General features: G+C 36.5%; 1 protein-coding gene across 1 annotated transcript; it reads right to left on the bottom strand.

Moving 5' to 3' along the window:
• Nucleotides 1-3,112: 3,112 nt before the first annotated feature.
• LOC131026255 (thioredoxin O2, mitochondrial-like) lies at nucleotides 3,113-5,581 on the bottom strand. Its single transcript, XM_057956053.1, has 6 exons — nucleotides 5,182-5,581; nucleotides 4,521-4,586; nucleotides 4,355-4,405; nucleotides 4,194-4,273; nucleotides 4,050-4,094; nucleotides 3,113-3,415 (listed from the first exon to the last, which is right to left on the bottom strand). Exons 1-6 carry the CDS (start codon nucleotides 5,432-5,434, stop codon nucleotides 3,317-3,319), a joined length of 594 nt encoding a protein of 197 aa, XP_057812036.1. The 5' UTR covers nucleotides 5,435-5,581; the 3' UTR covers nucleotides 3,113-3,316.
• Nucleotides 5,582-11,564: the final 5,983 nt, after the last annotated feature.

Genomic DNA, 11,564 nt, shown 5'->3' with positions numbered 1-11,564 from the left:
TTATAGAAAGATACCAATCATTTTTCAAATCTCTCATTTATGCCTCAAGATAATACTACTTTGTTCTATTAGTAATGTCCCAATTACTAATTCAGACATGTCATTAGTAATGTCTCATACTTTTTTAGTAAAGAATTAATCATTTAAAAATTAAAATTAAAATATTACTAATAATGAACCCAACTTATTTTATATATTAATTCAATTAAAATAATTTTTAAATATTTTTCACCAATTCACCTTGTATATTAGTAACTACTATAACTTTTTAATCTACGTGTTCAAAAATAAACATTATTAGTAAATCGGAGGGCTTGAAAATTGAAAAGTTGAAACGTGGCGTGTATCCACATGGATATGAAAGATGACATGGGAACCAAATTTTAAAAACACAAAACAAATCCAATTCACCTTCCCCGTCTCTCAACCCTCTTCTCTCTAGTCTCTTTCTCACTTCTCTGGTAACAGACAAATCATTGTCACATTTTAAACGCATGGCCGGAAAGTTGGATAAGGGCTCGCATCTGACGGCTAACGTTCAGATCAGCGTGTGTGATTATGGAGACCATTGTTGCACAAACAAAAAGCTTAATTCAAGTGTAGAAATGGGAGGTTTCATGTAACCACGAACCACTGTAATTTCAAGTGCCATTTTATATCTACTGTGGAATTATGGCATCTTCACTCCAGAATTATGGAAGGAGACTAGATTCACAAAATCTCCATTCGAATAGTACAATGAGGTTTGGGTTGAGATTTAAGCCCACAAGAGTTGCCAGAGACGAAGCCAAGGAGGTTTGAGTTGAGATAGATGGGGAGGTGGAGGCTGAGTTGGTTTTTTTTAATACCAATTGCCATGTCATTTTGTATATCCATGTGGATACACCACACCACGAAATATTGAAACACAAATGAGATTTTGGGGAAATGATGAGTACCTTTTACAATTACCATAAGGTAAAAAAAAAAAAAAAAAACGATATTTACACTTTTTTAGCAAGGGAGAGGTTATAGTGTGAGTTTCATACAAAGAACACAAACTCTTATACATTTATCAATGACAGCATATTTTTAGAAGACGTAAATAAAAAATTTCTTTAGTTTCAGATTTCATGTGATTCATATAAAATTTATAACTAACCCACACAAATCATAGTTTTCTACCAAGACCTAATTAAAATGGATTTCAGTAAGACTTTTGTCCAAAAAGATCGTGGAATTTCTGGAAGTCATTTGAAATCTCTGGAATGTATTTTCACAAAAGATTATATATTTCTTGTCTCACATATTACACACAATAGTTTGTAGATGCATTAGAGAATCAAAATTTGCAAGGTTCAAAGTAGAGCAGAAATTTACCTTGTAAGCCTAACCAAGTATAAGGGTCTGTTGAGCTAGAAGCAATTTCCCGCTGCATCATAAACTTCATCAAATATTCATATTTCTTGAACAATGTAAAGAGTAAGAGTCAAATATAGCAAGGAATAACAAACAATTTAACAAAAAAAAGGAAGAAGCAAATCCTCTTTTTGTCACATACGGAGATGTCCTACCTGTAAATCATCAATCCGACCATGGACCTGTACAGTACAATAGCAGTAACTATCATCCTTCATTTCTTGCTATCTACCAAATTCATCAACACAAACATGAATAGAGGTTTAATGCATCATGAGAAAATGAAGTATAAATCACAAAAGATAGATGCTGGAGGACCTTAAAAAGATGGATGCTCCATAAAATTAGACATTCCAAAATACAGAAGCATTTCATTCCAAGTGGCTAAACTCTAATATAATAATAAAAGTTTCCCCTGTTTAGTTTCTGTATAAAGTTTCATGGTCAGGTTCAGGCCTTCGCCTTCCTTAGATTGCATTACTCTATTTCTTTCATTTTTCTTCTAGATAACCAAGAAAATGTACAATACCAACCATACAAAAGAAATAAAAGCATGGCATGTGACATCCACTTGGTTTTAGCATAGCATGATAAATAAATAAGTCATCTTTAATAAATGATAAGTTTGGCATCTGAAATAAGTCATGACTGCAATCTCCATGTTTAAGCAATTCAAATCCAACAACACCAAAAACTGACAGGCCAATCGATACATTCTTCATACCTCACATGAAAAGAACGTAGCTATGAATTAGCAAAAGATCTGCATTCAGTGCATATTTGATATCGTATGACCAGATAAACCTCTCAAGAATTATCATACAAAACGGACCAGAATGGCATAACACAATTATCAAAATAAATACAGCCTCATACGTGACAAAATAAATGCCAATGAGTAGAGTCAATAGAACCATTATGGAAAACTCCAATGCAAGTGAGTATGTCCTTCCCTGAGAGCAAGCTTCACTCAACAACATAACACTGTCTTCCTACGCGGCATCGTAGCAATGTCTTTTGGAGTTCAATTAGCAATTGGGCTACTCCAACTCATTCCAAATTTACTGCGAACTTTGGTCTAATGAATATACATTGCAGCAAACTTGAAGAAACTCGTTTACTATTATTTTACCTAGATAAATACAAATATGATAATTAAAACAACAGCATGAGAAAAATCCAACATGATAATGCACCAAATGTAGAAAATGCAAAACAGGGAAGTGGGAGATACCTTGCAATGCAGCCTTCAAGTTCAAGAAATCTGCAGGCATCTTGTAATCTCGTGGGTCATCTAAAGAATGAGGAGTGCTGCGAAAGAAGACGAGAGACTGGCTAAAAGGTCAGGCTAGGCTATGACATGTACTTTCAGAACACAAATGACATTCCAAGTCCATAAGTTCAATGGTTGTATATAGCATATCCAACTTAAATCATCACACTTCATCACCCAAATGAAACCATCCAAAATAGTTTTAGTAAATAATAAAAGAGAATCCACTAATATTTTCTCCATGATAGAATGTGCTCATAACATGTTATTTTATCGTTCTGATAGTTGTAAGAACATTGAACTTTACAAATTCATTTACAATAAATAAAGAAAATTCCTTCCGGCACGGCGGCACCAAAAAGAGTTCTTACTTCTTACTATTAGTTAGTCAAGAGTCTCAAGACAAGCCACAAATTTTCAGGTGTTGAGGAACACAATCTAAATCTGAAAATTAACTCCATACAGTAAAGACAGAAGTGCAGCCAAATATCATACAAAATTAACTGAAAAAAAATATATATATTTCTAATGACAAATGGAAATGGATTCTGAAGGGAGTAAGGTGGGGAATGCTGTCTACATTATAAATTTCTTTTAGACACAGGTCCTCCAGCATTCAAGCGCAATGGAAAAGCATGAATGTTTTCACTTGTATAGTGCTTCCATGGTGTCCTTCAAGCGTTCAACATCTGCACCAATGACTTCACCGGCCTTTTTACCATTCTGAAAGAAGTGCAGTGTAGGCTGCAAAAGGATAGCTATTACATGCAAGCAAACCAAATTATATGAAGGACAATTTACAAAGTACAGTGATATCATACATGCAGTACACAACAGCATGCACCTAAAAATGCTCCAGTTTTAGTTTATTTAAGTTGTTTGTGGAAAGTTTGGGGATAAGTTAGACTCATATTTTCTATCTAGCACAAGGGATAGAGAAATGAAAGTATCCATGTGTCTCGATCCACGAAGTGTTACATGCATGACTAACCTACTCGCCAAATCATCAACTCTCCCATGTTCATGCATGCACCATTTTGTATTATTCCAAGTACATAGAGTCATAAGTCTTTTTAACTCAGAGTGACCTTTTCCTTCACGAGCGACTAATCAGTGTCTATCAACCCTCACTCTGCAAAGTATACAGCAAGCTATGCATGCAGGAATCAGTATGATTGTTTACTGCTTACGATCTTTCAGACATGCGCATAGCTTGTTGATTTTCTCATATGAGCTTTTCAGTAACAAATTTGGGGGTATATTTATAATTACAATCTGTATTCCTTTTCAATAACTTATCTTATGATCATGTGCACCTCAATTTTCACAAAAGCATGACAAAAGTGAATGCAAACACAAAAGGAGATGAAGGATTTACCACAGAGTGAATATTTGACTTGCTCACTGCATTTTCTAGCCCTTTCTGCACATTTTGAAAGGTTGACAGTGTCATTAGATGAAGCCATCGGGTTAGCAGAATCATGAGAACTAGATGACATAAAGAGTGTGGCATGCATCCAACCTTATCAATATCTATTTTATAAGTTGTTACATGCGGATACTTCTCACTGAGCTGCCCGATCATGGGTGATAATAATCTACCTGCAGAATATTTGTTAACAATTGCACCATGTTCATATTGTATTGCGATTATCATCAGAAACATTTGATGTTAAAACTTACAGGGGCCGCACCAAGCTGCTGTGAAGTAGAATATTGAAGGCTGAGATTCCTCTATATCAGATTAAATCAGATATAAACATCAGAACAGGCTAAATTTAAAATAACCTAGGTATATAGCACTTGCCTAAGAACATGCCAGCAAAAAAATGTTCAGTAGTAAGTATACCTTCGGCTTTGCGAACTGAATCATTAAACTGTTCTTCAGACTCGATTGATACCACCTTCGATGAATCTGTGAAAAATGCATATCTTAACATTAATATCAAAGTCAAGTTCACCTTCTAAGTTCACGTAAAATTAATCACCCAGGATTGAAAACATCGAGTGATTTCATCTTAACAGCAAATATTTGTTTAACCACAAACAAAGATTGCGTGCTAGTGTTTGATTTTTCCACCACAAACTTCTGACATTTTACCTGTACATATACCATGAATATCTATTTCTCTAACTAAACACCTATCATGATTCAGAAATTAAACTTCAATAACCTATATCAATTCATAAATTTCAAGCTTCAACATATTCTTCACTCAACTCTCAACGTCTAACATTTTTATATCCCTGGAGCAAGAATTGTAGTAGTATAGTAACTAGACATCTTACATATCTCTTTCAACCTGAAAGCCACAAATAAAATTATAATTAAAATTAAATCCACGTCCAAAATCATGAGCATTGCTTCTACATTACCAGGGAGTGCAACAATTTCAACACATATTTTCAGAATAACACTCAATTAAAATCAAAATAAACCCTGCAAAACCAACAATCCTAAGAAAATCAATCGTGAAGCTTGTCGATAACAAATACATAGTCAGAGAGACCTGGCGAGGGTGCAGAGGAGAAGTTCCGGGACTGATTCATGAAAAAGGGGTGAAAAGCTGAGACGGCGCCAGAGGCAACTGCGGAAACGAAAAGTGGGCGGGCATCCTCGGCGAGGATCAGAGTAGAGTATGAAGCGGCGGCGGCGGCGGAGGACACAATAAGGTCGCCGATAGAAGACGATCGAGCGGCTAAGCACGGCGCCCGACGGCCTACGAAACGACGTAGGATCACGCTAGCTCCTCTCATTTTCATTTCTTCGTTGGCCGACGCCGGAGGGTTTTTTGACCGAATTTGGTAGAGAAATTGATTTCTATTTCGAATTTTTTGATAGTGAGAAATGTAAATAAAAAGTAAAGGATATTTCGATAGAAGCTTGGGCTTAGCTAGAAATTAGTTTTGCAGCCCACAAATGGAGTATTAAGATTTTGTTTAAAACTTGGATTTACCTTGGGCTGTATCAAGCCCACTAAAGGAATAACGAATCGTATTTTGGTAATTAAGTTTTTCTTTTGAAACTATTTTTGTTAATTAAGTTAATTACCTTCTCAAGGATTTTTTTAGTTGAAGGAATAGTAAACTTGCGAGTTGCGACTGAATATATACTATAATAAGTCAGAATTTTCACTAACACAATGGCAGTACACATGTCTATTAGTAATAAATTAAGCAATTTTTTTCGCATCTATATATCTATATCTATATATCTATATCAAAGTGGAACCACTATGCCTATACTATTTTCCCGCCCAAAGTGTAGCATTAATTTTAACCTTAATTTACACAATTCAATATTAATTTCAACATTTATTTACATAATTAATGCTGATTTTTATTTATACTAGCAAGTTCTATTTCTGATCTATTAAATTACGACTATAATTTGTTATCATTTTCAATATAAATGCTCATTTGAATTAGCATTTATATTTATCTTAAAATATTGGATTTCATAAGAATTAATACTACAAAAGTATAATGATATTTTTTTGGTAAAAAATAATCTCTCATATAATACACTAATAACATTAGGTTCTTAAACCACATTAATTTATTCTAAACTTAATAATTATCGTCAAAATATATAAAAAATTGTTTTTGTGTAAAATGATTATATGGATAGGAAGTTAGTTGAAAATATGTTCAGTGAGACATAAATAAAATTAAAAAATATTTAATTATTTATATAGGTTAAAAGATTTAAAAAAATAAAAAATCAATTTCACCGGCCCTAAAATTTGAAAACAATGACATGGAAAAAAATAGTTAAGATGGAGTATTTTTTTTTTAGGTAATATTAGGGCTGGGAATTTCGGGTTCGGGTAATCGGGTACCCGATACCCGACCCGAAAAAATCGGGTATAGGGTACCCGATACCCGAAAAATTCGGGATCGGGTTCGGGATCGGGTATTTAGAGTATGAAAAAATCGGGTGTCGGGTATACCCGATCGGGTATCGGGTATACCCGAAATACCCGAATTGTTTAATTCCCAAATCCCAAATCCCATTTTCAATTCCCAAATTGCGTTCAATTCCTATTTTCCCAAATGTTGGGTATCGGGTTTTATGCACTAAGCTGCTCTCTTCCCATTTTCAATTCCCAAATCCCAAATCCCAAATCCAAATCCCAATCCCAGCCCTAGTCTATACTTCGTTCCCGTCTCCGGCGCCCCTCGCCCGCCCGCCGTTCTCCTCGGCCGTCGCCAGTGGGAAGCTCGTTCCCAGTCCCACCGCGACCCTCGCCCAGTCGCTCCGCCTCCGAGCTCCGACGACAGGTGAGCTTCTTCTTCTCCGACGACAGGTAAACCTCCGTCCACGCAGCGTCACGCCGTAGCTGAACCTCCCACCCCGTCAGCCGTCCCATTCCCGTCGAATCGCCCCCACCGCGCCGCGCCTCCTATGTTAATCGCCCACACCGCGCCGAACCTCCCACGCCGTAGCTGAACCTCCTTTTCTTCTTCTTCTTCTTCTTCTTCTTCTTCTTCTTCTTCTTTTTTTTTTTTTTTAAATACAGATTTTCTATGTATGATTTTCTTGAATCTTGATCTGTATGTATGATTTTCTTGATTCTTGATCTGTATGAATTTCGACTCAAGTATTGAATTGGAATTGATCTGAATTTCGACTGAATTTCGGCTGATTTTCATTGAATTGGAATTGAGCTGTATAATTTAACCGGGTATTAGGGTACCCGAATACCCAACTCGGGTACCCGAGTCGGGTATTAGGGTACCCGATTTTGTTTTCGGGGTCGGGGTCGGGTATAGGGTTTAGGGGATTTTCGGGTTCGGGTACCCGATTTTTTCGGGTAGGGTACCCGAACCCGACCCGATTCCCAGCCCTAGGTAATATGCATTTTCTTCATGAAATTAGATGATAATTGTTAAAATTGTTTAGATTTTGAAACAAAATAATCAGCAACACTAATTTGTCGTTTATAAAAATAGGTAAACAATTAGTCAAAACACAAAAACTTAGGTGTTATTGGGTGCACTGTAGAATCGGGTTATACTCGCACTCAGACTTTAACCTGCATCTTGATTCAAACCATGTAAATGACACTATTCAGTTATAACTTATACAAATATCACTGTCTATAATTGACATTATTCAATTATACAAATTACACTATAACATTTTGAAACATTATAGTGTCATTTACAATTTTATGATGTCAATGACAGAAAGTGCCATTTATATTTATGAATAATGTCAATTATACACAATGCCATTTACAATATTATAATGTCAATTATACGCGATGTTATTTGTATAACCGAATAGAGTCAATTACAGACAGTGTCATTTGTATAACTGAATAGTGTCATTTACAAGGTTCGAATCAGGAAGCGGGTTTGTATTTGAGCGCGGGTTAGAGTTTGAACGCGAGTGCAACCGTCTAATCAGAAAGCTACATTTATATATAAAAGCAGATCATGTGGTCATTGAAAAAATTGTAAATACATTATTTTTAATGGCTATGATAAAATCAACAACAAAATATGTTTAATTTTATGGATTTCAATAATAAATTATTGTTTGCATAATTATTATTAAATTTTAAAATAAGTGTATAAAATAACTTTAGAATCGGGTTATACTCGCACTCAGATTATTGTTTGCATAATTATTATTAAATTTTAAAATAAGTGTATAAAATAAATGATGTGTACATAACAGTGAAGCTTAATAAATATGATCGCAACTCATCGTTTAGTTAATTTCACTTTAAAAATTTTTTTAGACAATTTCACTTCAAACTATTGATATAGTATATGATTGGTGATTTCATGTCACTTACAAAGATATATTCCTAAATTTATACCACTTCAAAAAAATATATATATATATATATATTAACTCATCACAATCACATTATTTTTATATAATATACTCCCTCCGTCCTGCTCCGTATGTATCCTTTCTTTTGGGCACGGAGATTAAGAAATGCGTAAAAAGTAGATAAAGTGGGTTGAGTTGGTGGAAATTATTTAAATATTAAGTATAGAGAGAGTGTGTATTGCCAAAAAAGGAATGAGACATTTGAAGTGGGACAATCCAAAATAGAAAATGAGACATTTGAATTGGGACGGAGAGAGTATAATTTAATACTAAGATAAAATAAAAAATATAATAGTAATTTTTTTTAAAGAAAAAAATAAAAATTATAATATCTAAAAAAAATAATACCCGTGCATCGCACGGGGAAAATACTAGTAGAGTATAAGCTTGAACCTAAATCTACACCCTTAAGCTCATTTTTGAATTGAAGTTAGGGATTCGATTAGAGCCACCATCATTCAGTGGAAAGATGATGTGTCTCATATCGAGGAAAGATGAGTCACCTAGTCTAAATATAAATCTGAGTCTAAAACCTTATACCTTTGAGCTAGCTTTTAAGAGTAGTTAGGGGCTCAAACCTAAGTCTTAATTTTCCCTCAAAAAATCAAGCCACTTGTTCAACTATTCAGTAGGTGATGAGGAGTGATATGTGCATAGTAGGGAAATGGTGTAAACCAGAGAAGTCATCCTCGCCAGAGGAGGCGTATCTGCCAGAGAAGTCATCCTCGCCAGAGGAGGCGTATCTGCCAGAGAGGTCATCCTCGCCAGAGGAGTCGTGTTTACCAGAGGAGTCACCTCCGCCAGAGACGTCAACATCGCCAGAGAAGACGCCCTCGCCAGAGAAGACATTTTCACCAGAGGAGTCGTGCTTACCAGAGGAGTCACCTCCGCCAGAGACGTCAACATCGCTAGAGAAGACGCCCTCGCCAGAGAAGACATTTTCACCAGAGGAGTCACTAAAAGCGCGGGGAGGTCTCCCGCGTAAAACCGAAATTACTATCTTACCCTTCAATGTATTAAAGGGGCTTAAGCCCAATTATCTTAGGGAATGGGCTTGAGGCCCTAAGGATTATTTACATGCTTATAAATAGAGACTTAGTAGTAGGTTAGGGAGGATCTCATTTTTTTTACTCGTTCATCTCTTGTAAAATGTAATACTCTCTCGATTATAGTAAAAAACCCCCCAAAACCCCCGTGGACGTAGGTCTTCTCGACCGAACCACGTAAATCCGTGTCGTTTACTGCTTTCTAGTTTAGGTGTTGGTTTCTCGTTTCACCAACTGGCGCCGTCTGTGGGAAAATGAGCTAAGGCGTGAGATTCACTGTTCATCGGTTACTGTTCATCGAGCCATTGTTCATCGGGGTACTGTTCATCGTCGATTTACTGTTCATCGCAAGAAGAAAAAAATTTCCAGATTCAGGCGAGAGAGGGGATTTCCGATTTTCGGAATCGGGGCCATGAAGTCTTCGATTTGAGCTCTTTCCGGGGAGATCCCTCTTACTTCTTTCGATCCCCAATTTCGGATCAATTATTCTTTCATTGAAATCGCGAAGCCTCAATGTCAATTAAAAAGTTCGTGTTCTCCAGCGAGAGATCTCGCCGGAATTTATCAGCCAAGCAATAATCCTAGATCCAGTTCGTCTTCAACGAGGAAAGGGGAAATAAAAATCCATGGTCGAAATCCCTAAATTCAGATCTGGGCCACAGAGCTTTCGCCGTTCGTCCCTCCGCAACCAGCGGATTACCGCTCCTCCGCAACCACGGATTTGTCGCTCCTCTGCAGCTAGGGAATCTCCGCCCTCCTCCGACCGAGCACCGAAGAACCTCTCCACAGATGGCCGAAGATCCGCTGCACGACTAAGCCACTGCCGCTGATCTCGTCGTCGTCGAGCGGCGCGATGACCGGGTGTTCAAGCTCTGCAGCGCACCTTTTTCACGTCGGAATCGCGCTGATGTCTGCCGGAATCACGCCGGCGAGGGACCTCCCTCTAGTTCAAGCTGAGAGAGAAAGAATTCGAAAACTGGGCGGAGCCTTATTTGCAGGCTGCTAAGCCATGATTCAGAGACTGTTGTAGAGCACATAAAGCTAAGTTTTCATTTCCACTGCTTGTTTTAATTCCTTAAAATCTTCTAATCGATAAGTTTGTCTATGGGATCCACATATCTGCTTGGGATTTTTTGCATATGGTACTCATGAATTTGTGGAGTCAAATTTAGATGATTATTAATAGTGATTTGACTGAAAATGGGTGAATCAGACTATATAATAGCTTTGCCTGATTAGGTATTGTTAATCCATTTTTGTGCTGATGCAGGAGGGATAATGGGGCGAGCTCCAATGATTTTAAGCCCATATGTGATGTTTGAAATGGGGCCAACCTATAATTATCGACATGATTTAGCAAATGATAAATATTATGTGTTTAATATTGTGGAGATTATTCCATGCTAGGGATGGTCTATTTTTAGATTGAGAATTAGTATTGAATCGCTTTAAGTGAGTAGATTACTATGATTTGATTTGTGGAAGCCTTTACATTGGAGATCTCATATATAATGTTCTATTGTGAAATCTGGAATTAAACCTTATGATCTCCCCAAGTAAGCTTTACATAAGCATTTATAATATGATTTCTGTCATGAACAAAGGCGTGGCAATAGTTTACACGATCGAAGGTTTGGGTTATCTTTGCAATGAGTTTACGGCCCTATCTCAAAGGGCTCTCATATGTTTACTAATATATGTGCTTAAGAATTTTTGTAGCACAGGATAAGCAAATTTGGGGAATGATTTGAACAACTATGGTAAATACCATAATGTAAAGCATGATAACCCACTAATAAGTGGCAATTCAGGTACTTCGCTGAACTCTATCAATGGGAAGAGCATGATTGGGATATGTTATATTTTATCACTTGGGAAAAATCATGATTTATATGATCTCTGATGGGATTTGAAAATTTGAATGAATTCATCGGTATATGAATATGGGAATCAAGTTGTGGCAATGGATTATATAACCTAGGGCTCGAATTCTCTT

This window comes from Salvia miltiorrhiza, chromosome 5 (assembly GCF_028751815.1).
Source record: "Salvia miltiorrhiza cultivar Shanhuang (shh) chromosome 5, IMPLAD_Smil_shh, whole genome shotgun sequence".
Classification (NCBI taxonomy): Eukaryota; Viridiplantae; Streptophyta; class Magnoliopsida; order Lamiales; family Lamiaceae; genus Salvia; species Salvia miltiorrhiza.
The sequence above is the reverse complement of the archived record's forward strand: the minus strand, read 5'-3'. Positions and strand labels throughout refer to the sequence as shown.